This window comes from Dermacentor silvarum, chromosome 2 (assembly GCF_013339745.2).
Source record: "Dermacentor silvarum isolate Dsil-2018 chromosome 2, BIME_Dsil_1.4, whole genome shotgun sequence".
Taxonomy (NCBI): domain Eukaryota; kingdom Metazoa; phylum Arthropoda; class Arachnida; order Ixodida; family Ixodidae; genus Dermacentor; species Dermacentor silvarum.
In genome coordinates, this window is record NC_051155.1 from 184858544 (window position 1) to 184885911 (window position 27368).

At 43.5% G+C, this 27368-nt stretch overlaps 1 protein-coding gene across 2 annotated transcripts; it reads left to right on the forward strand.

Annotated features, from left to right (window-relative positions):
• Window positions 1-1631: 1631 nt before the first annotated feature.
• On the forward strand, window positions 1632-23233 carry LOC119442283 (protein bunched, class 2/F/G isoform-like). Of its 2 annotated transcripts, XM_037707100.2 has the most exons (4): window positions 1632-4284; window positions 8943-9026; window positions 18027-18078; window positions 21303-23233. In XM_037707100.2, exons 1-4 carry the CDS (start codon window positions 3194-3196, stop codon window positions 21816-21818), a joined length of 1743 nt encoding a protein of 580 aa, XP_037563028.1. In that variant the 5' UTR covers window positions 1632-3193; the 3' UTR covers window positions 21819-23233. The 2 variants fall into 2 exon arrangements, with proteins under 2 accessions (XP_037563028.1, XP_037563029.1); XM_037707101.2 differs by lacking the exon at window positions 8943-9026 and having other exon boundaries at window positions 1633-4284.
• Window positions 23234-27368: the final 4135 nt, after the last annotated feature.

Genomic DNA, 27368 nt, shown 5'->3' on the forward strand with positions numbered 1-27368 from the left:
CAAGCTTGGGATGACTGAGCCGAATCCTGCTTATAGCTTCGGCAAATTAACGAGAACTAGCGTATTCATGCATCATTATACATGGTGTATAGTTAATGAAGAAAATTTTCTTCATATGTGCGGAAGCCAAAGTAAACATTTTTACAAAAAGAGAGGAAGGAAAGAAAGAAGTACGTTGAATGGTGTTGATGACGACAGAACGAAGTTAAAAGAAAAGAAAATGCAATGTACTAGTGAGGATTCTACGAGGGCACTCAGGAGCCACCTGGAAGCTGTGGTACAATTACTGAGTAAAGACTGAGGTTAGGTGCATTGCACTGGACCATATGTGAGGCCCTTGCTGAAATGGGAGCAAGTTTGGAGGTTGAATGATGCAGCTGAGGGAGGAAGTGGATGAGCACACGTGGGTCGGGCGCGCTTGTCCCCCCCCCCCCCCCCCCCCCCACTGAACTGTTTCCGGGTGTTGTCGAAACTATCCACCCGGAAAATTTTCCCACACACGGTTGGGAGGCGGGAAGAAAGAGAGAAGGCAGATATAAACCAGAAATGCGTCTGGTTGGCTACCCTACACTGGGGGAAGGGAAAGGGGGAATAGAAAACCCACACACGGTTGAGGATGGGGCAAGGTGAACGACATTTCTAACATGGGAGTGTGTTTTTATATTTCCTTTACTGGTTAACTTTTGCATCATTATTGTTCATTTTCTTTACAATACTTCGCCTCATAGACCGAGGAGGAGCTGGACCCCTCCCCCCCCCCCCCAAAAAAAAAAAAGAAAGAAAGAAAGAAAGTTGTGACAAGAAGCATCAGGCGCTCTTCAACTGCAGCTGCATCATAGGAGCTGTTTATATAACATACATCCTTGAGCTGCAGGCGCTCCTACGTAGGACAAACGGGATAGCTGCCTCAATGATCGCTGCCTCAGTGATCGCCTCCGCGGGAACACCCAACACGATAAAACAAAAATATAGCAGCAATCTTGCTCAGCATTGCAGGTCGTGTGAATGCATCCCCCACAAATTTAGTCATGTCACCGTCATCCAAAAGCATACTGACCTGCGCACGCGTGAAATTATCGAGGCATTTGCCATTATCCAACGTGGTCCTTCATACATCATTTCATCGTCCATCCAGTTATTAGACCAGGAAATATCGTATCTGAAAATTTAACGCATCTACGCCAACCGGCAGCCTCAAGTCCTTCTCATGTTTATCACGCCTTTTATGTTTCACTCGTGCTTTTCATCTTGGTACCACGGCGGGCACCAATATGTACCGAGCTATTGGCACTTTTAACCTAACCCCACGAAACCCAGGAAGATCTGCATTCCCGTGAGAAATGAGAGTCGGTGCTCACCGAAGAAGCATGAGGATTCATGTCCACACACACACAAAAAAGACCATGTTATTAGACCAGCAACATTATCATGTTGACCATTTTAGACCAGCAACATTATCAATACCTACCTGATTAATATTGCTTCACGTCGTCATTAGGTGCGCGCACAAGTGCCTTAAGCGCGCAAAATATCATACGAGTGCAAGAGAGAGAGAAAGAAACGTTTATTAGTGAAACAGTGTCTCGAGCGAGGCCCGCTATCACCCTGAGTGAAGGAAAAAAAAAAAAATCGCCTGCCGTTACTACAGCGTTATCCCGCTTTGTCAGGTGTATATATTTCTGAAGGAGGCGGGTGGAAATAAACTGCGCGAGAAATCACAATGTACAGGCAGCTAATTATAAAAAATCTCTAATTACCATTATGAATAATTTCTCCGGGGCTCATGTTGAAATTACGAATTATAAGGCGAGTATGGTTGTAGGGTGAGATATTTCTGGAGAAGGCGTGTGGAAATAAACTGCGTGAGAAATGACAATGTCCAAGTGGCTAATTAAAAATAATATCTAATTACCATTTTGAGTGTTTTTTTTAGGGCACATGTAGAAATTATGAATTATAGGCAAGTATATTTGTTAGGCGAGTAAAGATGTATACTTCTTGGGAAGGCAGGTAGAAATAAACTGCGTGAGAAATCACAATGTCCAGGTAGCTAATTAAAAAGAATCTCTAATTACCATTTTGAATATTTTCTTTAGGGCAGATGTTGAAATTACGAATTATAAGGCGAGTATAGTTAAGTCGTGTCTAGTTAATATTCGTCCCCGAAATCTCTTAAAGGATGCATGCATGGCGGTCCAGTAAACGTCATACTTGGCCCACTATCAAAGCTGGGGAGAAAAAAAAAAAAAAGAATGTGTTGCTCAGCCGCAGTTGAATGAAGCAGGACGTTGTATTGGACGAGTCACGAGTGTAACGTACGTCTAATTTACACTATACTTTGCACCAATGAAGGGGCGTGTGTATGAATTAAGGCTCCCTAACGAATGACTTGAATGCACAGGAAAATGCCTAATATCAACCTTTCTAGCGTTTTCGTTTCTGCAGCTGCTGCTTAGAAAACGTGAGTTAGTATCAGCACTCGGCAACGGGCTTGTGAACGGCTGAACTTGACTCCACGCGCACGGCAGCCTGGCCTTGACCTGGCGTCGTTTGTGCCGACTAGTCCTTTTAAAGATGGCGGCGCTGTGGCAAATACTGGTGGCGCCACAAAAAAGTTCTCTTTCAAAAATAAGTGTATTGCTCACAGAAATGACGTGTACGTATTTATTTTAACATATATTTACGTAATTATTGATTATTAACTAGCTTTCTAAATAAACTTTTTATTGAACGTTATAAACAAGTTTTAAACAATTATTAGCATAAGACGCCTACTAGTATAAAGAATAGCTCGTAATAGCTTCAAGTTAAGCATGAAAAATGTGTTTTTTTTGCACTGACGAAGTGATTGAAAATTATACTTTGGTATACTTGACGTCTCGCGCATTATTTCGCCAGTTTTTTGTTAATGCTGGCAACATAAAATATAAATTCCCAGAATGCATTGCAACACATGGTCGCCATTTTTGTTAAGAAGTGGGCTAGGCGAAGTAACACGACGGGACAGTCAGAGTGTTAGTTGCTGTCACGAATTTTTAGCGCCTTGCACGGCGACTTCACTTTGTTTCTTGTGAATGTCAATAATTATAATGGCTGTAAAGTTTAGAGTATTTGGTCCGAGGTAGGATTGGTAAACTATCCACTCGGTGGTGAAAAAAAAAGACAGAAACACTCCCTCTGTCGGGAGGTAATCATGGCCGACAAAATCTGTGGCGATGGCATTGGGAACAGTACTGGAAGATTGTATAACGCCGAAGTAGATTTAATAACACCAACTACAATGTATGGCAGCAGCCCCGGCGAACCGAGGACGTTGGTGCAATCTGTGGATGCCGTGGGTCCGAAAAAGAAGCCGACGTCGTTTCAAATCACCAGCGTCACCGTGCAAGGGTCCCGGTTAAGCAACGACGGCGGTGACGAGAGTGCCGACGACTTGGACGAAAGCCACACAGAGGACCTGAGCTCCGACATCCTGGATTGTTCCAAGACGACCGACACGGAGCAGTTGTCACCAACGGAAGACAACACGCCGGCGATAGCGCCGGCGCCGCCCGCCCCCACGGAGGCCGCTGCCGAGCCGGTGACGGCGGCGGTCAGTGCTGCGCCCAGCGATCCTGTGCCGTCGGGCGGCCTGGCCGCGGTGACTGTGTCTCCGGCGGTGGTTACCGGCGCTGCGGGCACGTTAGCCATAGTGACCGGCACGCCCGCGGCGCCCAGCACGACGGAGGGCCCCATCAATCCCGACCACTGGCAGCGGCGCTTCAAAGTGGTTAAGATCGTCAGCTCTGAGCCGTTCGGCCGAGGACGCTGGCTATGCATGGACTTTGTCGACCCGCCTGCGATGCAGGCCGATGCCAAGGCCGGCGAAGAGCGCGACAGCGGCACCGCCGCCGCGGACCTGCCGCCGGCCGTGTCCAACGAGGCAGTGGCCCACGTGTACGAAATTCCCGTCGGCCAGACGTACCCGGCCAACAGCCAACAGAGCGGGCCTCTGTACGGCATCATTCTGCCAGTGTCTGCGGGCGGTCAAGGGGCCTCTCCCTTAAGTGTGCTCCAGCCGATCGCCGAGCAACAGCAGCCGCAGGCGGCAGCGGTGGCCGAGCAGCCTCCCGTAACGGCTGGCCCGCCGCAGCCGGCGGCGGTGGTGGCACCGGTGCCTGAACAACAACCGCAGCATCAACAGCAGCCGCCGCCTGTTGCAGCCGACGCTGCTGCAGCCCAGGCCGTCGAGCCCATTCCCGAGAACGCCACCAACAAGTCAGCCACGGAGGAAGACTCCGAGAGGTTCGTGTACACGTTTGTTGCCCCCAACAATCTCGCGAGGCGCCGCCGGTCACGTCGGCGTGACTCATCCCATCTTCAGCCGTCGCATCTGCGATGCGTAGCGCTAACGTGTGCGAGGTCATCTGATAACGCATGGGTGCTCGCGGTTTCGGTAACTGCACGGCTTGCTGCGGCTCTAGTTACTGAAGGGACGTACGCCGAGCCGTGTTCACCCAACCAAGACATACCAGCCATACTATCATTCCTTGCCGCCACATCAGTTCATCAAGCGTAGATCTAGACACCGCAGTGATAATCAGCTGTCCTTGCATTTTTTTGTGCTCTTGTATTATTTTGTGCTGTTGTGCATCATGGTGGCGATTTCCATATTGTTTAGAGTTTCGAAAACAACCGTCCTCAGTGTTAGCGTGACTGCACTTTCTTTTTCTTTCTTTTCTTTTAATAGAGTGCATGTATTCAAACAGGTGACCTGAAGAAATTTCAAAGGCTGCTTGGAATATTTTGTCATGACAGTGCTAGGGGTTTCCATTGTTTCAAATTCAGAATTAGCTCCACCGTGGGGCCAAAGTATGCTAATTGGTGTAGGGGTTGGGAGGGAGTGGAGGTAATTTCTACAGCAGGGGGATGTGCACTATTATTAAGTTTGCAATTATGTGAGCAGTAAAAATTAAGGATCGAAATGAGGCTAAAGTTGAGGGATTTGGACATTTCTATTCATATGTGTGTGTTAAGCCACTTAGGTGTCTGCATTTGGAGTTCAAATGTGAGGCAGTGTGTGTTGCTTGTTAGATTACTTATGAGAAGCATCCGCAGTAGAGCAGCATTGAGATATGGCAGCTTAATCTCGGCTTAACATTGGTTTCTTATAAATTTTCCACCACTAGAGGAAATGAGTAAACAAAATAAGCCCACTAGACAGCTTTTCAGAATGGGAATGGATTTTAGCAATGTGCCAGCATCAGCATACTAAGGACAATAGCTGGCAGTAGAAAAAGCGTTTTTAAAGGATAGCATACTGTAATGCTGGTGATTGTTATGTAGTACACCTAGGTATGTTGACTCCCAGAGGCAGCATTTTTTTTTTCCCAGTGCAGATAATAAAAATTTAAGTCTTGCTTGTCTTATTGCAGGAAGTTAATGTGTTGAATAGCTGCAAAGCTTCTTGGTATACTGTGCATGATTTGTTTGTGCTTGCTTCTCACATGGATACAAATATGCTAACCAAAAGCATAAAGGCAGCTTTACAAAGATTTGCATAAGCTTTGCACTTGGCTGGTACTCCTCATTTACGAGATATCATAGCTGTCATTTTGGGGTGCCATTTGCTGTAATGTGGCAGTCACTAAATATTTGCATGTGACAGCATTGAGTTCTGCTTTGCAACAGGTTTCTGTGCTTACTCATGACATTCAGATATCCTGCTTATAGTGGCCATTTGTGCTCTCGGTTGGCCTACTGGTAACAATGTTCATTTTACATGTTTATTCAGTGGGCTGTGTACCACACTGCTTCTCGTTAACTGTAGTGTGAAGCATAACAGACAACTTTTACTGCATACACAAGAAATATAAAAAAATTGTAAAGGTTCAATGGGGGTACCTTCTACGTTTGTACTTATGATGGCGATGGGAAGAAAACATTTTTGTGTCAAAAGCTTCTCAAAGCTAATTCAAACAAAACAAAGATCCATTTAATCATGGACCTTTTAGCCAGCATGAACAAAGGGAAGGATATTAGAAAAAAAAAGCAATTTTGTTATCGCCAGGGTTGTAATATCTCATAAAGGGTTTTCCTTGATCATACCACCACATTGGCTTCTGCATTCATCGTAATAACTACTCCTTTCCTTAAGAATCTAGCAAAAGGGAACTTGCTGTGCCATCGCAGAATGGTTTGGGTAACAGATTTTTTTTTTTTTTTCTGAGCAATTAGCTGAAGCAGTCCGAGGATTGGCACGGAGCCATGCCCAACAAAGCTGATGTACAAACCAGTATGCAGAGTTGGGGGCATGCATATGGGTCCTTTGCATTGTCTGGCAATATTTCAAAGCAAGACCTCTAGCAGAGCCACTACACTAATTAAGAATAGTTTAGAGACTGATAGTCCTGCCATGAATTGCCTTATTTGGTTGGGGGTTGGTCCACCATCCGGAGGCGGAGAACTTTGGTGGCGGTTCTGCAACCAGTGATTTAAGCTCTGGTGGCGTTGTGGGTTCCTTACACAGGGTGCCAATGGGTTCTGTGGTTTGCATGCTGTGCTGCATGCTCTTTTGATGCTCTGTTGCACTGAATATAGCCATCTGATAGTTCTTTAGTACACCTTGTTGCCTCAAGAGACCTCATTAGGTTAGCCATGGGGGCTTGGAAGAATGCTGCATGGTACTTTACATTTTCTGTGATTCATCTGTTTGTCCTAACATCTGAAGTTATGCATAAAGGGCTAAAGAGCTTAAAGCCTTAGTGCAAACTATATGACGTGGTGTTATACAAACATCATAGGCAACAGAACAAAGTGAGATGGATGACACAGCAAGCTGTGTTGCATTCTGTTTCGTACGGTCATCTGTGCTGTTTGTGTAATGTTGAATCCTCATTAAATAGTTAAACTTTGTACACTGCAAGATGTTTGGATTGTCTTACTACATCAAGAAATGGTCATATGTGTTCGTTATGAGAGGCTGTAAATTACCTACCCTTTTTTCTTTTTTGTCATATTCCTTTTTATTTTTTGCGTAGCGGAATGCAAAGGAACATTAATGATGTTTGGCTTAGGTGGCTTATTCAACTTTCTTCCTTTTTCATGTTAAGCAACAGTCTGGTTTAGGATGGGAAACTGCATATTGACTTTAGACTCCTCGTGCCAGCTTTCTTGTATTCTTTAGTTTGTTTCCACTAGAGCGTACTTGATGAGTTTGGGAACACATCAGGCAGGTGAGCTTCAGTAGTTTTGGCTGCAATTAAAGTAAACATTTTGCATGTCGTGGGACTCACATTATTGACTTCATCTGAAAAAACCTTCATTCTAAAGTGATGAGGACTCATTTTAAGTTCATCATTTCATCCCGACTTCATGCATTTAAGCTAGGTGCCTGCAGTAATGTTTAACAGACTACAAAATATTTGGTGCAAAGTTGGTGACCGGAAAAGTTCATTACCCTAATGCATGTGCCTGCACCTGCAACCCCCCCCCCCCCCCTTTTTTTTTTTGTGCCAGTTTAGTGGTACTTTAATGATACTTCAGTTTCTGTAGATGTATTTAAGTCGGCTATATCTCTAAATTAATTTAGCACCATTCCATCGCAAGCTGCATAAAATTTATTCTTTTCTGCAGCTCAACCTTCATGTTGGGAAGTAAACTTCGACCTTCGTGGTCAATCTTTAGTGCAAGCAGTAGCTCTAGTAGGAAATACCACTTTGTGTGGCCATGATAGGTGATAGCACTGTGTAATCTCCACACTTGGAGTATTTCCAGTGACGAACAGCTTACAATCTAACACTAGAGTGTGCAGTCTGTAGTCTTCGGTGACTGATTCTGGCTACATCTTTGCCAACAAGATCTGCACTTATTGCCATGTGTGGGCATCACAGAAAACGTCATAGACCATCTATCACTAGTGACAACAGGGGGATGCCACTTCACTTGAGCAATGCACTCCATCTTAATCAATTTCAAACGCATGCTTTAGTCATATGTATTTACATTTACAACACTGCAGAACAAGACATATTTCAAGGATGTGGCAAACGCTTTCGTTCGACCTTTCATTCCTATTGAAATTGCATACCCATTAAAAATGCATATTTTTTATGTCTTGTAATCCTTCACTTCAACTTTAGCTTTGTACTCCTCAAACCCAGCTTTTTAATATGAAATGGGCTCATCTGTGAAATAGGCAGTTGTATTGTGTATGGAAAAACTGTTCCTCAGCATTTCTAGCTACTACAGCACACATTTGACTTTTAACATTGGAACTGTTCGACTTGCGGCATTGAAGCTCTCTCTAGCTGATCAGATAATGTGTGGGAACCTGTTTCCTTTAGCACCATGTCATTTTTTATATAATATTTTTAACTTGGCATACAAAACTAAGTGAGTGTTTGATGGCTGCAAGAGATTTAATTAGCATTGTTAGTTGACCAGACTGCTCAGGGCCTGTTTTCTTGTTTCTTGCATTTGTCGTCCAGATATGACTGTTTGGATGGAGGAATTGTGGCTGGACTCATTTACTGCCTGCTTGGCGTTGTCTTGCTTGGGCTGTAGTTTTCGGCAGAGTGGGCACAGTGACTTGTTGTCTTGCCTGGAGGTTGCACTTTTCAGCAGCTCTTGTCCAACCTCTGCTCTGGTGCTGCTTTTGCTTGGCTTTCTGGCTTCCTCTGTTGCGGGTTGTGCAGTGCAAGGGAGGTTCCCCCCTCACTCCCTCATTCTCTACCAAACTGTCCCCCACTCCATTGCCTGGGGATCGATTGGTTGCATCTGGCTCTCAAGCTTGGCGAGGTGGTATGTCAATGAGGGGCAGGCCTTGTCGTGCCGAGCTAACCTTTCTTTTTTTTTCTCGTGTCATCGTGCTTCACCATTTGTCGGCTCTTGTGTGGGCAGTTTTTAAGAGCTGCTGTGACAGTCCTTCGTTTCGACCTGAGCGTCTGTGTGTGCTCCTCAAGGTTTCCTGGCCGAGTGGCGAGGGTTCCCTCCCGGTTGCCCTTTGGCAAAGGTGGCCACAAGGCAAAGGTGCATGATTTGCTCCTGTAAGTATCCACGGGTACTAGACTTACCAAGGTGTTTAGCGCGCATGCATGATATTGGTAGCAACTTCGCGTTTGAATCTTAAGGCATAGGTGAAAGTAGGCATGGGTGATTTCACCACAAATGAATGTTGCTGGAATGGAGAGGAGTTTGCTGAATAACATTACGTTCATGCAACTTTGCAGAAGAGCAAGCAGCACGGAGCTAACTGCGTTAATTAGTTATTTATTCACAATGCCTCAAAGACTCCATAGAATGGGGTTTTACATGAGGAGTGGGTAATATGAGGCTTTTACAATAGTGATTCAGTGTCGGTCTTGAAGTGTGCGGAATTGCTGTGCTGGGGGGATGATGTGTGTAGGAAGATTGTTCCAGTCCTTGGCTGTTCGTGTGAAAAAGGAAGGAAGATGTGCCATTGTGCGAGCATGTCACGGGTATACTTTCTGGTGAGAGATGCGGTCGGACGTCCAATAGGTTGGCCTGATGACACTGCTGTTAGCTGGCAGAGCATGATCAAAATTCTCAAAGAGAAGCAGTCTAGATATTTTACATGTTTTAAGACAAGGTTGACGAGGTTTGGCTTTTAAATCCGTGACACTTGTTAGTCGGGAGTATTGTGAGGAGGTAAAATTGACGGCACAATTTTGCATAGATTCAAGGATGTTCATCAGACTAGATTGGTATGAGTCCCATACTGTGCATGCATATTCTAATTTCGGTCTTACAAGGGTTGAGTAGGCTAGTAGCTTGAATGACGGAGGGCATGAGATTAATTGATGCCTAAGAAATCTAAAGGTGCAGTTAGCACTATCAGTAACATTTAATACTTGTGAATACCAATTTAAATAGTGACAAATAGTGATGCCTAGGCCTTTAATAGAGTCAGCTATCGAATGGTGAATGATGCAGCCGTCTGCAAAGAGGCAAACGCTAGAACAAATGCAAATAGGCCGGCTATTGTGATATATTGAAGAAAGGAAAGAATTGAGGACAGGGGGGGGGGGGGGGGGGTAGTCCGGGGGACATCCAGGGCACTGAGTGTCCCCCTAGTGCACTTGGGCATTGTTGCGTACTTGAGAAACCTTTTTGTTCTGTTTTTATCCAAACATAACATATTTTGTTTTTCATTCTAACCACTACTTTGGCCTGAAAGTGTGTTTATTCTGCTTTTCAAATTTAGATGCCTTATGTAATTTCAGTGAGCACCAATGTTTCAATTCATTGCACAATACGTTATGTGCTGTTTCAACTAGGAATTTTTCAGGGTGTCTACTGTGGAGAGAAAACTGGAACTGTCAGTGTATTTTCAGATTAGTCACTTAGAAAAATTGGCCCTTCCAAGCTAATGAGATAAAAGAAATTTCAAATAATTCCTTGATGAGCCAAAGAAAACAGTGATCCGGTCTCCAAGGTGTTTGAAAGCACTGAATCTGTTCAAGTGGTTACAGTGTGTGGGATATTTCACACTTGTTTAAGTTCGTGCATTCTATTGGTCTTAATTATAATTTGCTTCTTATAATTAGGGAACCATTGTTTTGCCTTCCCCAAAGGCTGCAGTATTTTTGATAGCCAGGCAATTTTTTTTTTGCCAAGCTGGTCAGAGAGAACATGGAAAAAATGAATGAGAAAACACCAGCGTTTGTAGACAACCCTATCATGTGAATGCTTCACACTATGTTGTGACTGAATTTGGTATGGTTCACAAGCATAAAGTGATAGGGAATTGTAACGCATAAAGGTTTTGTAATGAGACATGGCATTTTGAGGGGGGGGGGGGGTGCTGTGGAGAGAGAGTAGTCTGGCCTTATCCTAGACATGAACTTGACAAGGGTTGACGCTCAGACTTGTTGCTCGTTAAAATGCCATATAAACAAGTCTGCATGTCAGCCCTTGTGAAGTTATCCTAGACATACATATTTTTATACACATTAGGCTCTTGTACATCATCCATAAGTGGGGGTCGTGTTTCTCAAGCACATGCCAGGGGGTTCGAAGGTAGGCTGATTACTTTTAATCAACATGAACAGTGCACACGACAGAACAAAACAGAAAAGATTGAATGCTTGGCAAATTGATTTATATCTTTTGCAGAGGCTTCACGCGCTGACATCTGAAACTTTGTTTGCTTTTATCACTTCCGTTTAGCAGAGAATGGCTTTCTTCTATTTAAAAAAAAAATTCGTTTCATTTGCATTTTGAAACTTCTATGAATTGAAAACACCACAAAGCAACACAAATGAAATTTGCTAAAGAATTATCACTCCTATGGCATTATGCGCATATATTTATTTATGTACAGAAGCTATGCTTTGTCAGTAAACAGTGCTGTTACTACATTGCTTTCTAGAATATTGCACTTTTTAACTTTAAGGCAAAAGTGCGTATTGTTATCTGTAGAATTGCTGTGTAACGTGGCCACAGCTTTTGTTTTACCACCTTGGGATCTGTGTGTAGGATTAATTTGCCACATGCATACTGGCACGTGAAAATGGTAACCAGTCTTATCCTGCCAAAAACGTTCTCTATTACTGTGCCAATGCTGTATGGGGCTGCCATCCTAGATCACGGCATGAAACTAATAGGGCAAGCTGTATTCTTATGAACTACTAAAGGCAGTCATAGTCAATATGGATATAGTGTAATCTGAAATAACCATTCCTAAAATTTCGAGGACAACTAATTCATGGAATGGGTTAACATAGCAAAAGTAATAGAGGGAAACATGTGGTGAGCAAAAACATAACTTGTGGGCCCATTGCACAAATACTTATGGTAAGGTCATTTCGATGACAGCAGAGGGTTAATTTTTTTTCACTTCAGTGGGTACATACTAAGCAGAATTTTTATACCATATATTTTAATAGTTATGTGTATTTCCTTGAGATATCAGCAACCACTCTATGAAATTTGTTCGTTTGGAACTAGTGAAAATTTTCATGCTAAACTTTTTTTTTTTTTTAATTGTGAGCAAACTAGAACAGACTTACTAAGCATCATCCTACTCTAAGCACACTCATGTTGATACATGTTAAGACACATTGTTTATTTGGTTTAGTAACAATAATTAATATTCTTACAAAGTTAGCTTAAGTATTGTTGTTAGAGAGTTCTAGCTTGTTTGCAAAATTTATACCATTTATGGATTGCCGGGTTACAGGAGCCATGGATGGCAGTAGCAAAGCTGGTAGCAACACCATGTGAAGATGTATCCAACAGCAATGTGTCCGAAAAATGGATGTGTGTGTTAGTATTATCGGCGAAGGAAAATCATAAATGTACTGCGCCTTAACAATTATGTCGCTACCAACACTTTACACCACCTGTTGACTAGAATATGTGAGTTGCGGCAGTATTGGCTTTGTGTGCTCTCTGAGTAAGCTCTGTGTCATCAGATGTCACTATCAGTGTTGTTGCCTTACACCTCTTTAGTAACCCTGTATTCCACAAATGCTAGTACATTTGTCGACAAACAAATTCTTTCTTGGCTACATGCTGGCCTCTTGTCAGTTTGCGATTGAACTGTCAGTGCCCTATACAATGTAATGTAGATCAGCATTATGCAATTTTTCTTATAAATGCATAATGGCAAAGTATAAAGGGGTTGTTACTGTAATACAACCCTGCTACAAGAAAATGCATCATAATGATATAACAGATGCAATAGAATGATTTCTGAAGGGCACTGTGAAAATTTTTATATTCATAAATTCTCGTTTTAGAAATGTGGGTGGAAATCATAGTGAAATGGCGGCCTATTTAATGAAGGGTCTACTGCACATAAAAAAAGAATGTTGATTGACAGCTAGGGGTGCAAAAATTGTGAAATGTACAAGTGTATGCGACAGAACTTGTACATAGTGTAACGACCAAAGCTTAGAAACAGTTTGCAAACTAACAGTATTTGTTGACTGCATTGCAGTACACATTTTTATGCTTTTCACCCATTAACCTCCTCACCAATATCTTTTCCTTTCTTATGGCTGTATAGTGTATGGTTCAGCAAGACCATCATACTTAAAGAAATTAGATCCAGTACATAACTCAGGCTTGCGTCTTTCATGCGGCACATACAGGACATCTCCTATAGCCAGCCTTTATGTAGAATCAACCCTTGCTCGAAAGCAGAAGAGCCGCTCTGACCTGTGCATATATTCTGAAGGTACGATCTCTACCAAAGCACATTTGCTATCCACTTGTAACAAAATGTCCTTCCCGACTAATAATCAATAACAAACTACTAGACCACTGCTCTTGCGATTTGAAGAGATGTGTCAGAATGTTGGCCTAGTGGACACATTACCTGGCATTGCCCACAGACATGATTCACTACCCCCGTGGTTCAATTTTCCCACAGCTTGCGATCTCACTCTAACACAATTCCGTAAAGCACAGACTCCACCCCAACACATTATTCAGGAATTCCTTGCACTAGAGGAAAAATACAGCAGTTTCACGAGCTTTTATAATGATGGTTCGAAAACGATTGGCCATGTTGGAAGTGCAGCAGTCCAAGGGAACTGCGAAGAAACAGTAAGACTTCTGCAGTGTACGTCTATCTTCACTACTGAATGTTACGCCATTTCAATAGCTGTAGGAAAAATAGTAAAGGAGAACTTCACAAATAGTATTAGGTACACAGACTCCCTAGATTTACTCAAAGCTCTTCACTCCAGAAATGCAGTCACACCACTATTGGGAGACATTATACACAATGTATTGAAAGCCAACACACAAGGACTGAACATTAAATTATGCTGGGTTCCGAGCCACGTCAGAATTAGCGGCAATGAGAGAGCAGGATGCATGCGCGGCACAAGCTCGGTGCAAACATTTCAAGAAAATAAATATACCTCCTAAAGACTGCATGAAGTTCATACATTGTAAACTAAGGGGAAAATGGCAGTCTGCTTGGAACAATAAAGTAAATAACAAACTACACTTGGTAAACCCTGTGTTAGGCAAATAGAAATCTTGCACACACCAGGAAAGTTTCTAAGAAGGGATTCTATGCCGCCTTTGCATAGGACATACACACCTCACACATAACTTCATGCTAACAAAGCAAGACAAGCCCCAATGTGAAACATATGGAGATGAACTAACAGTAAATCATGTCTTATTTTCATGCAGAAAACTTGAAACACTGAGAAAAAAATATTTTACTCCATTTTACAAGGAACATATTCCTTTTCACCCAGCTTTGTTTTTAGACGAACATGCGTTTCTGGATATGTCGTATGTTTTTAGCTTTTTAAAGGAAGCAGGTGTTCTCGAAAAACTCTGAATTCCCACTGTGCTTCGCTACATATTGTGCTACACCTCGCCCACCTTCTCATCTCCGAGAAGAAGGCCGAGGTCTTTGTTTGTCTTTGTTTAAATTGTTGGGACCCGAGCGGCCCTTGCCCAGACAAGGACTCGTTGAGGTGACCCAACTTTTTGGAAAAATTGTACCTTGTGTTTGGCGCATGATAGCCTTTGCTGCTTATGTGTCATTAAACTGAACAACAACTTTTCCTTTCTTGTGGCCACCTTACCACATGATAGATTCCTTGATAGATCATGCACTCATGTACGTCATCTCCACCTTTAGATAGCATTTTCACCCTTGTTTGTCCTCAGTTTTTATATTAATGACGTTGGCGTCGCACATATCGTGCCTTTCACTTTGGCTTCATGTTCCACATCAAGCAGCTCCGCTGTCCTCATCTGGTTACTTCAGGCTAGTGGAGAGGTGACTATAATCCAACAGATGATACCAGCGTAATGTCTGTATTGGTTCAAGCACTTGTGGTTGTCGCATGCTCGCAGTTTACTCAGTTAATTTCCAGTCTGAGATTTGGGTGCTGCGGATTAGATTCTGGCTCTGTAGTGCTGATTTCCCGTGCTTACCTTTCTAATCCCCACGGGCAGACTAATTTGATGTGAGACCTTGTGCAGGAGGTACCCATGGTTTTGCAGTAACTCATTCTGCAATTTGATTGGTGCTATCAGCATTTTATGCAAAGGCAGAGCATGAGGTCGCGGGATCGAATCCCGGCTGTGGCGGCCGCATTTCGGTGTAGGTGAAATGCAAAAACGCCCATGTGTTTGCGTTGTAGTGCACATTAAAGAACCCCAGGTGGTCACAATTAATCCGGAGCCCTCCATTACGGCGTGCCTCATAATAAGAACTGGTTTTGGCACGTAAAACCCCTGAAAGAAGAAAGGTAGTTTAAAATGCATTGGTACGCATTACACAGCACCATCAGCTCTGCTCTGGGTCGTCATGAGATGGTGTTTTATAAGTATCACCTCTTAATAAAGAAATGTAACAAGTTTCTTTGATGCTTCCTCGAGCAGTAGAAAAGAGAAAAAAATTGGTGAAACCAATTTATGGCGTTTAATTACAGCGTAAAATAAGGTGAACAATAGTTGAAAAGGACATGAGCATCTCTCTTCAGCTCTGCATGTTTACTTTCCAGTGTAATTCCAAGACACGAAAGCTTTTCAGGGTCGTTGCAGGAAATTGGTATTTTGGTGTGCATAAAGCATTAGCTGATGCACTCCACAAATTGTAGCACTTTTCAGACAGAATCCAGGCCTAGGAAAACAAATTGTTGGCAAGGTGACCTTCAAGTTTATTTACTGATTTAATTTTGCTGCCTTATTGACCATAATGTTTGCGAATGTGCGACATTGCTTTCTGGGCTGACGCTGCTACTCCTTGTGTCAAATGATTGCAAGCTTTAATGTTTTCTTTCCAGAACTTGAACCTTAAATCTGAAACAAAATGTTGTTTTAGCTTAAAAGAATTTTTTAGTTTTCTTTCTAGAAATGTCTGCCTACATAAAAGGTGCTAACAAAAGCCCAGCCGTGCTCAAAATGTGCTTAAAGCACATTTAACTTGCTTAAAGCAATATTAATTGCTAGGTTTTACTAAATTTGTCTTTGCCCTAGATTAGCCAATAAGCACAAGAGCAAGCATGATAGACCAAGGAACTTAGTTTTTCAATGTCAGTGTTATTTTTCAATAGACTTCGTCAAGTGCCACATCCTTTAGTTACTGAGGTCTGCATTGCTTATAGTTCGACTTTTAATCATACTTTTCATACTTTTGTCTCCTTAATATGAAACAGAAGTTTTTCACTTTCTTTTGGCCATTGTTATTGCACGATGTAGTCATATTCACAACCTTGTGTGTAGGCTTTAGTCAATCATCTCGCTGAGATGTGCACTGTGTAGTCGCTTCCTGGCCAGATGTATCAAACGACAAGGCGGAACCAGTCAGTGTGCCTCGGGGCATTCACATGCATCAAGCGAAGTTGGTCCGTCAGTGCGATTTTCAAGCCGTAGTCTGCGCTGACCTTCACCTAACACTCGCACAAAAGCCTGTTGTCATCCAATTAAGACCACTCCGTAGTGGCATTCATAGTTTATGCTCCGTAGCTGGGTCACCTTCACGTTGACTTTTCAGTAGATGGTCGTGTCTCCCTTGCGTCAGGCCTTCCTGCGACGGTCAGGAGTGCTCGGCGTTAAAAAAAAATAAAAAATAAAAAAGAAAAGAAAAAGTGCGCAGTGAAACGTGACAGTGGGCTGCATATGTTTGTCGAGTGAAGTCTTGTGCTGCTGTCTTCGTGCGCTGCTGTTTTGTCGTTCCACGTGCAGCGAGCAGTTTGTTTACGGTTACCGATGGGGGAGGGCGGGTGCGCCTCCCCTCCTGGATTCTTTCTCGCCCTTCGCGCCACTGCTGTAGCGGTGGAGGAGGCAGGCGGCAGCTGCTCGTCTCTCCTTCTCGGCGGCGGCTCCTCCGCCCCGGCCGGGAACCGGATCGAACCGGAGCGCCGGTGGCAGCAAGCAGCAGTGCATCAAGTCCGTTCGCTGCGGCAATGGTCCCTGCTGGCGCTCGTGTGGCACTACTGACGGCTCTCTTCGTTTATACCCGTACCCGCTGGGACGGCGGTCTGCTGGTTGACACAGCGGTGACCCCGAACTTTTGATAGCTTGTCGTCGATTGGGGGTTGCGCGTGCCACCAACGTGTTTAACGTGGGTCAGGTCTTGCATTCGGAGGAACACGGCGCTCGAACCTCGAATGAGCTACGGCGAAGTGGTCTCGGCGGCGGCGGCCCCGTTCGCAGCGGGGTATCTGGCCGCTGATCCGGTGTACAGCATCATTCGCCAATTCATTGGGTAAGCGCTGCTGCCCGGCGAGGTTTCTTACCTTGCTTATCGCGCGCGGGTTCCTCCTCCTCGCCTTCCCCTCTCGCTGCGGGGCGTGCGGTTTTTGCACTCAGCCCGCGGCTGAGCAGCTGTGGATAGCGACTCTTTCGTATCCGCACACCCGCGCAGCGGTTTCGTTTCGAAGTTGCGCCTCGTTCGTCTGCAATGGCCAGGATCGCAGCCTTACGGTACTCCCGAAGCCTGCTGGGGAGTTGTCAATAGGGCGAATTAGGCGTTCAGCTTATTGCGATTACATGTGGCCGTGTCGTGCGGCGTTTTACAACTGTCCCATGCTGTTCTTATTCAAGCTGCGTGCCACTCACGGAGCGCGCACTGTTTGTCCACGCCCTCATCTGTAGCAGTGATGTGTGCATTGAATTCAGTATTTCAGCAAGACCTCCACCCTTGTTTCGAGCTCTGCAACGTTTGAAGATAATCGAATTAGTATGTCACGCGTGAGTCGCCGTCGTATCTTTAGGTAAAGCTTCGCAATGTTTGTGCAGATAAAATTTGTCATACCGAACTGCTTTTGCGCCGCATTTCTTAGCATCAGTCATGCAGTCTCATTTTGTGGGACCTTTACCAGAAAGATGCTCGTTCTATTTTAAGTATGGCGTTTCTTAGCTATATTGGGACACTCAATTAGTAAGGATTTCAGCAGGGGGCATGGCTCATACGGCTTATGGGAACGTAATCACAGGGAAAGTTGACACATGCTTGCATGTTAGCTCTCACTTATTTTAAAAACTTTTTGCACTTTGGTAAAGAAGCAGTTTTGTGCTGATGCATTTGTCTTTTCCCGCAGCACGTCGGCTGGGAGCACGGTGGCAATCGACAACAAAATTGAGCAGGCCATGGTAAGCTGAAATGCCTGGAGAGAAGTGTCAGGAGAACTATTGCCAATCTGTGTGCCACTTATTTTATACCCTTTTGTTTCTTTCAAAGATTTTCTATTTAGAGTTGTCTTCACTGCATTGCACTTGGGTTTGAGGGAGAACAGCAAGTTCAGAAGCAATGCTTGTAATTATCCCCACGCTGTAGAATGCCTTGAACTTTATAAACATGTTGCTTTGCATCGTAATTTCTTAGCACTTTTGTGGCGTGCAATGCTTTTCACATGAAAAAAAAAAAGACGCTTCATATTACGGTTGCACAGCATTTTGCTGTCAACCACCATTCGAAGTGTCTTTACACAAAACAGGTGTTGCAATTATTATAGCTTCAGTACAGATATGCTGAGAATGGTGATCGTCATGAGTTAAGCTGGCGTCCACAAATGATAAAAGTTGCTGATGATGCTAGGCTATCTTAGACATCATGTATGGCATCATCCTTAAAAAATCGACTCTGATTACTGTGTCATTCCACTGCTGAGCATGCTCTTGCCATGGCAGTTGTATTGCATTGAGTGCAAAATGGAGCAATACCCAGTTACTGATTTCGCACACTTAAAGGCAAAAGGGTGGGGGCATTGCCTCGGGTGGTCAAAATTAGTCCAGAATCATCCTCATTGGTCTCCTCAGACATAGCCCTGGTGCGGCTTAAGGATGTAAAACTTATCAATTAATTGGCATCACAAGAAGTACAGCACACAATTTTAAATCTTTCGTTACTGCTAGAAATATGTTCATTTTTGGTGCTTTTATATTTAAGCGTTTTATTTCAAGGTGTAGTCGCAACATATACCACAATACATGGTCACTGGTCACTGGTGTTTGAATGGTTGTATAGCAGTAATAATTGTTCAGACAGTCTTTCATAATTCTTATGAAAGCAGCACCCCAAGGAACACTAATGAAAGTGATTATTTGTTATTTTTAGTATAAGTACTGAGAGAAAAAAAAAAAACGAAATATGTAAAATGTGCACCTGACTCCTAGTTCCCAACTTTTGTTAGTCAGATCACGAAAAAAATAAATAAAAATAACCTGAAGATTTGTTGGCATCAGTACTAGCCATAGTGATGCCCATGCTATGCGGGAAAGCAGTAGCTTTGCAAATGTGAAAATTGGCAAGTTCCTATTGTACAGGGAGTATTTGTATTTACTCATTGCAGCAGGCCCCTGGTTTGTTATTTACTGCATTCTTTAGGCTCACGAAGCATTGGTTGTCAGGTCAGGGAGCATGCAGAAGCCTCCTTATACGTGATTATTTTGTTCGATCAGCTTTTCCGTGCAAGTAAGGTGGTCTAGTGCGCGTTCAACTGGCACTCGAGCCTCCACGTGCTTTGTTCAGTGCCTGTACAGTTATTAATAAGGGTACTTGCACCAGCAGTGTTGAAAATGTAATAGATTAGACTGCTAGTCAAGCTTTAGTCGAAGGTCACTCTGAAATCGACTGCATGCTCTTGTGTGAGTGAATAGCCCACACAACGGGAAGGATTGTTCGTAATGATATGTACAAGTGCTGTCTAAAAGTTAATAGGTGAGATCAACCCGCAGTGGCTAAAATAAAGTTGCACTTAATATTCGTCGAACACAACTATAAAAAAAAAGCACTCATGAGCGTCTGAGTTGTTTGAGACATTATTAAAACAGCCTGGACTTCGGATCAGAAAATTAAATAACATGAGAGAAGCTCTTTGTCTTTACTGCGGCTGTCATTTAAAAATTATGTTGTCCAGTCGACCAAAGCGAATTTTTACGTTGTCTTATTGAGGAAATGCTAGTAGCACTGGACACTAGCTTCAACGATACCTCCTGTCGAAGTTTTATTTTTCCATACTCGCGAATCTGCCAAAAGTGGTCAACTCTGACAAATATTTAAAGTTCAGTCATCATTCCAGATGGAGGATGACATTGCTAGTAGAAGAATTCTAACGGAAATGTTTAGCAGCGTCGAGAAAAACTTTTGATCAAGTTAATAGATTTCTATAGGCACGGTAATGAAAGAGTCATTGTATACATAAATATCCTTCAAGTATGGGCTCCAGAAAGTGAACAACTCATGATGTTTGTGTCATGAGCCCATCCTTCCTTCTGGAACTGGGAGTGTTTTCTAAATCTTAATATCTGTACCATTGCTGTTTAATGAAATTTCACATTTTCATTTTCCTCATTTCCTTTTACTTAGCTTACAGTGTTACCGTAGCTTTATTATCTCTGTTGTACCTGCTGCAGTGACTTTCTGGCTGCGGTATAGTGCTGCTGAGCACAAGGTTGCAGGTTTGATCCCCCAGTTGGGGTGGCCACACTCCGATGAGAAGCAATGCAAAAATGTTTGTGTACTAAGCTTCGGATGCATTTTAAAGAACTCTACCATGTCAAAATTAATTTGGTGCCCCTACTACAGAATCTCTACACTACATAGCATTGCAGCCTGATTACAGCTTTGGGACATAAAATCCCATATTTCATTTTCATTTTGTATTTCTGATGTGATGCGTTGGGATATAAACCTCGTCAATAATTATAATTTTGGTGTATGTGAATTCTCCACATCAGAATTTCTTCATCAATTTATTCGCTTTATTCATTTTGGCAAGATTTGAATATATCAGCAGGTTGTGAAGATACTTAGAAGATACTTAATAGGCAGAAAGAAGAAGCTTGCTATTTCCACTGATGGGGCTCTAAGTAAAAATTCGGTTCACTGCTACTCCTAGCAGTGAACCGAATGGAGTGCAGTGAGTAGTTAGTGAGTAGTAGTGAGCAGTGAGTAGTGAGTGAAGTGAGTAGCAGTGAAGTGTTTAAAAGAAGCAAATTTTGTAGTATAGTATTATGTGGCTTCAGAAAACTACTCATAGCTGCTTCTGACCGCATGTCAATAACCAATGTGACCATAGCGTTGTTCTTCACAAGTTCATTGGGCTCATAAATGTTGACAACTCTGCATACCTTCGTGTCTGTAGTCAGTTCTTGTTCCATGGATAGAGGGCACCTATGTATGATACTGGTGTAGATTCACTGGAATGACCACATGTTTTTTCTTGCTTACCGTAAAGTACCACAGAACTTATTAGCTGCACACTGGAGACGGCATATTGCATCACACTTTGAAACTGTGCACTTGAGCTTCATTTCCATTTTATGCATGAGTAACTACTGAGACTCGTGCTGTTTGCATTGTCCCTTTCTTGAAGGACTTAGTCAAGAGCCACCTCATGTTTGCTGTGCGTGAGGAAGTGGACGTGCTCAAAGAAAAAATAACGGAGCTGCTGGACCGGATAGCGCAGCTGGAGTACGAAAATGGTATCCTGCGTGCCGGTGCTTCGCCAGAGACCTTGAGCCTGCTGGCTCAATCTGCACAGCAAGCAGTGCCCGTGTCCCAGCCACAGTTGCCTCAGCCGCAGCAGACAATAGCAGCAGTGGCGGCGGCGGTGGCCCAGCCGGTTGTGATCCCTCCCCAGCCGGTTGTGGTGCCACCACAGCAGCAGCAGCAGGCCCCTGTTGCCTCAGTGCAACCTGTACCCATGCAGCCAGCACCAGTGCAGCCGCAAATTCCGCAGCTGGTTACTGTTGTCCAGCAGCCACAGCAGCTGACACATCAGCAGCCACAACCACAGCCTTCACAACCTGTGCAGCTGCAGCACCAGCCCCAATTACCGCAGCAGCAGCAACAACAAAAACAACCTTTGCAACAGCCACCACCCACGTAGCTTCCGTGTTAGTTGTACATAGAACAGTTTAATCGGGAAAGCACTGCTCGGTGGGACGAAAAGGGATGCAAGACAAGGAAGGACCAGTGTGCTTCGTATATGAAGTGTCTTAGGTGTACATAGACAATGTGGCTTTCTTCCGTTTCTTTCTTTTTTTTTTTTTTCCACAAGTGAACTGGTGGGGTGGAATAGTGACGACCGACCTGGTTAGCCGGTCTCTGTTGCCTTCTCTCTGGGAAGAAGTATGAGGCGCTGTGATGAAAAAAGTTCTGTGGCGTTCCTCTCTGTGCTCCCTTCCCCTGTCTCGCTGCATTTTTTTTTTCCCTCAGCTTTGTCGTGCCTCTGTCTCTCATGTGTTAAGGAAAACTATAGTCGTCACTGTCCTTTCCGTGTTTTTCTTGACACGAAGTACTTTTTGCTCATCTTGGTGGTGCCAGCACCCCTGAGTCATTGCTTTATTACATTTTTTTTTTTTTTTACTTTGTCCTTTGTTGTTATGTAAAGAAAAGCAAAGTCTGGTCACATGCAGCTTGCGTCCCAAGTGTGTGGTATATATATATATACATACATATATGTTTGTGTGTGTGCCGAGTTGGCTTGAGACAATTGAGATGTCAGCATGTTTTGGAATGCTCACAGCAGTCAGTTACATGTGGTGCGACTGATTGGACTAACGTTTCTAGATGAGTGACGGAAAAACTGAGACCGGCACCCTTTCTGGGAAAGGTGCGTGCAGGTTAGGCTTGTTGTAGCTTCTCAGTAATATAAGGACCGAAGAAAAAAAAAAAGCATCCTGTTAATGAGCAGTTCCTATCCTCCTGTCGTTTTAGAATCTTCTGACCCAACTGCATATAGTGTACTCAGCATGGGTTGTGTCCATTCCTTTCCCACCAAGTTTTGACAGATGGAATTCCTTGTTGAGCTTTCTGCGAGCTTTAGTCAAGTCGGCAATTTCGCTTCAGTGTAAGAGACTAACGGGAATGCACTTTTAGTGAGTTTTACTCTGTTTTTGGTTTAATGTGCAGACTCGTTGAAGCATTGAAATCCCCTTCCCCACTTTTTTTTTTTTTTTTTTTTTTACATTTGGAAAGCCTAGATACTTTTTTTTTCCTACTGATGTGTCTTTGACATGGTAGCTCTTGTAATGCCTGTATATAGGATGCAAAAGCGAATAATTTATATGGCATTTCTACTGCTGTATTTGGGCAACTTTCTATGCCTGGGTCAATAAAGTGCATATTTTTGTTAGGGATGAGACAAAAACAATTGGCTATGCTGGTATACTTGGCTCTCCGATTACTATCAACATATAGGGTTATCTGTTTGTACTGCTGTTTTACATATTTATTAGTTTTAATTAGCTGCTGCAGTTCTTCAACAAAAAACAAAAAAAAATTAAAGTGCTTTGAATAATGCCCTCTGTCCAAGTCTCATTTGTGCTGCTGCTACACCAAGAACTTCTGTTAGATGTACATAAAAGGACACTTAAGAGAAACACTAAATCGGCTCAGATTGGTAAAGTATTCAAGAATTATATTTTCGTTGATTTTGCAGTAATAGGTTGGTTATTAGAAGAGAAAATGAAGGTCAAAGTTCGACATTTCAAATTTCGTGCCAAAACGCCAGGGCCGATGAGTCAGTTTGTCGCAGGTTTCAAAATATTTTTTCGCATTTTGGTCGTCGTGGCTCACTAAAGGTTCCTAACTTTCAAAGTTAAGTCTTGGCTTTTTAGAACACAACGTATTACATTTTCACCGATAAAAGTTTAACTAGGCTCGAGCAGATGATGTCAAAATCCGTTACATCACCTTGAGCTGGCACGGGAACTTCAAGGCGTCATTGCGTCCAATCTTTCATTCTTGCATCTTTTCTGGCTTGCCAAGTGTCTTTTTGCGATAAGAGTGGCTTTTTTGGTATTGTACAAAGGTAATTTACAAACACAGCTCAAATAATTTTTCTCCTTAGTGTCCCTTTAAAATAAGTGCACCAAGGCTTCTATTTTCCATTCTGCAGGGTGTGGCATCAGCCAATCACTTTAGCGAGTGCTCAAATGGCCTGGGACGCAGTATTTTTTTTTTTTTTCTTTGCTGTAGCATTGTCAAAGTGGTTCTGAGCTAGAATCAACTGGCAATCTGCGAGCTTGAAATTGGAATCCTCATGAGGCACTGCGACTTTATTTCTTCGTGAAGTTCTTGCAAAGCACTTTGGAATACCTGTGGCAAACCCTGGTTGACATAAAAACTAGGGGAGTGAGCTCTTAACAGCTGTTGCTGTAAATAATGTACTCAAAATATGGACGTGTGACACTCGCCACGAGACGCGGAAGCACCGGAGGACGTGTATGTGTTTGCATGAGCTGTTAAAAATTGGCAGTACTGCAACAGGACAATCAACGAAATGTGTGGAATTTGTGAGATCTGTGGCATAGTAGCTTTTGGGATGGAAAAATGAAAGCAGCAGAGGAATTAACGAGCAAAAGCGAAGGAGTTTTAAATTAGGGAAAGGAGGTGCAACTGTGCCTGGTGGCATTCCTGATTTCTTCCCGGCATGCACGTGGTGAATGGTGCAAATTAAAAAAAAAAAAAAAGGATTTCGGAGTTGCTCATTCAGGTGCCTGCAATTCCCTCTTGCAGCAAGATGCAACGAAGCCCTAAGAGTTTTCTTTTATCTTTCTCCCACTTCTGAAAAGCATTTGGAGCAGGGGCACTAACCTGTGGTATATAAATAGTTCTTTCTTGTTTGCTACAAAATTCTGCATGTTCTGCGACAGAAATATGGCTCACCATCCTTGTATAGTCAGTCGACAAATTGTGATAGGTTCAACAAAACAATTTGAAGCCTGTGAAAAAAATAGCAATGGAGTCTTATCCTTGCTTATCCTCTACTCTCTTCTACCCCTTATTGCAGTTTTCCTGACCCTTCTCAGCATTCTTTGTTCTTCACCATAGCCTCAAGGTGCCCACGTAAATGTGAGGCTGTTACGATGCCAGGAGCCATTCTCTTTCATAATGAGTGCTTTGACTATTACTAATGGGGTCCGTTCAGTTAAAGAGATCCTACTCAAGCAACCTTGCAAATAATGGCATATTGCAGGCACCATGCTTTTTTTGACAGAATCTATATGTTATTCGCTTGTTCCGAGTACTCCGCACAGCAGGTAAAGAAGGAACTCTGGAATAAAGAAAAATGCAGTGTTTCTTCCTTTGTCTGCTTGATTTTAGCACTGCTGTCACGCAAAAAGTATGGGCAACGTGCAATCACCGTTCTCTCATAAAATGCATGGTTTTCAAATTCTCAGCCTTCCCACTTAACGTCACAAGTAAAATTGTGTGGATCGTATGTTAGGTGTTGGCCCAGCTGTCAGACCATGACAGAAACTGGTTGAGGCATGGCTCTAGCATGAAGAAATAATGGTGGTTCAGCTGTGGTGCAGTGCTTAAAATGAATGGAGTATTGCAGAGAAAGGACTCTATATTTAATCCCAGCACACTCTCCTGACTCGAGGCGAAATATATGCAATGTTACACAATTCTGGCATTGTAAATAATAACAATAAATTTGTGCCAGGTGTTTGTTGCACAATATACTGCTAACTTTTTCGCTGAGCATACGTGGGAAAACGGAATGTTCGCAGGTTGCAAGAGCTCTCAAACATTTTGAACTTGTTCTCTGCGTGACGTTCGTTTCACGTCTGGCAGCTCACGCGCGCTACACATAGCAAGCACTCTGGTGTGTCTCAGTCACACACTTCATGTGAGAGCCATTACTAGGACCAAGTTATTTTCTTTACCTGTTACGTAAAGCTGTGCGTGGAATATTAGGCAAGAGCAAAGTACAATCTCTACTATGTTTTGCTGGATGCCGCTTGCCGAGCCAGGCACAGGTGAAGGCAGTGGAAGTACAGTGTTGTGCGGTGGCCTGTCCAGTTGCAGGGCATATTCTGCACTTACTAGTGTGTGTAGTCAGATAATACTGCAACCGTACCAATTTTTTTTTCATGGTTTTCTGCATTTTAGGGGGTGTTGTCTCTACACGTCCTGCAAGGGCTTGATAATCTGAACCCGTATGCAATAGTTTTTTCTTACATAAAAGTGTTTTCTCAATCAGCGGTGTTTCCTGTGCGTGCCACTCATGTTAGTGATGCTGTCAGCTCTGCGATGGAATATTCTGGATGTCTTCCCAAAAGACTTGTCTCACCTGCTTCGATAGTTTACGGCACAATGGGCAGTTATTTTAGGGGAAAGAAAAGAAAGAACTGTCGAACTCCCGTGCACACGAAGTGCCGCTGCAAAGTCTCGAAGGGGCAACTTCTGGGACAAGGCTGGCTTCAGGCGAGGCTCAATGGGCTATCCAGCCACCTATAGTAGAGGTCAGTGGCAAAGTACATAGACTCAGTTGTAAGGGCATTTGCACATATAACAAATAATAAAAAGGCAGCTTGCACTTGTGTGGCATTAATTTTTTAGTACGAGTTGCACATAAAAAAATGCGAAAGCTTGCACTAGGCCGCGCAAAGCTCAACACAGCAAAGCTGGCCGATTGGTATCGAGCGGCCAGCCTCCAATGCATTCGGCATCGGCAAGCAGCAGTGTTCTTGGCACTGTGCCAACTTTGGTTAGCCTGCCTGCAGTTGTGGCATGCCAAGAACGCTGTCGCTTGCCAAGGCCGAACGCATTGGCGACATTTTGCGTGACTAGCGCTGGACGCATCAGTGCCTACGAGCGACAGCGTTCCTGGCATGCCACAGACGCAGGCAGGCTAACCAAGGTTGGCACAGTGCCAAGAACGTTGCTGCTTGCCGACGTCGAATACGTTGGAGGCTAGCCGCTCAATATCGATCGGCCAGCTTTGCTGTGTCTTGAGCTTTGCGCGGCCTAGTGCAAGCTTTCGCCTTTCTTTTTTTTTTCTCCTGCCTCAGTGCGCCGGGGAGAGAAGAGAGGCGGGGGTCGGGAAGGCAGGGAGCTGGGCACAGTCTCCTCCTCCTCCGGGTTGCCATGGCTACGGCGCTGCAGTTTCTTGGCACGCACCACAAATTACGGCTGGCTTAAACAGCTTCACTGTTAAAAAGCATGAAATACTCCTAGCTTTTTACACCGAAGCAGTTAGTGTAACTAGAAGCACAGGAAAACATATGCGTTTATTCATGGTGTCATGACAGAACTGGGTGATTCACCAAGTTTATATTTGCAGGGCATCTTAGGAGTAACGTAAAGACAAATTTTGAAGTGTGTGCACTCTAGTGGGCGAGGTATTTCCTTGCCGTTTCCCCACTGCCTCGCTGTCCTAGGAGAACTAAAGGTGGGAGCAATTTTACATTTGGAGAAAGTGTAGACCATGTTACGGGTAATGTGCACTGAAAGTTTGAATTGTGAAGTATAATTATGAGCTTTAAAAATAATTGCCGGGTGCTCACTTTATACCTATGTTCATGAGTTATACATTGCACATAATGTGTTTCCCTGGTCTCCTTGAAAACTAAATAAGCTACTTTGCTTATATTTGGTTGAAATAGGTTTCACATTGTGGGGGATGTACAATGTTTAAACTGTG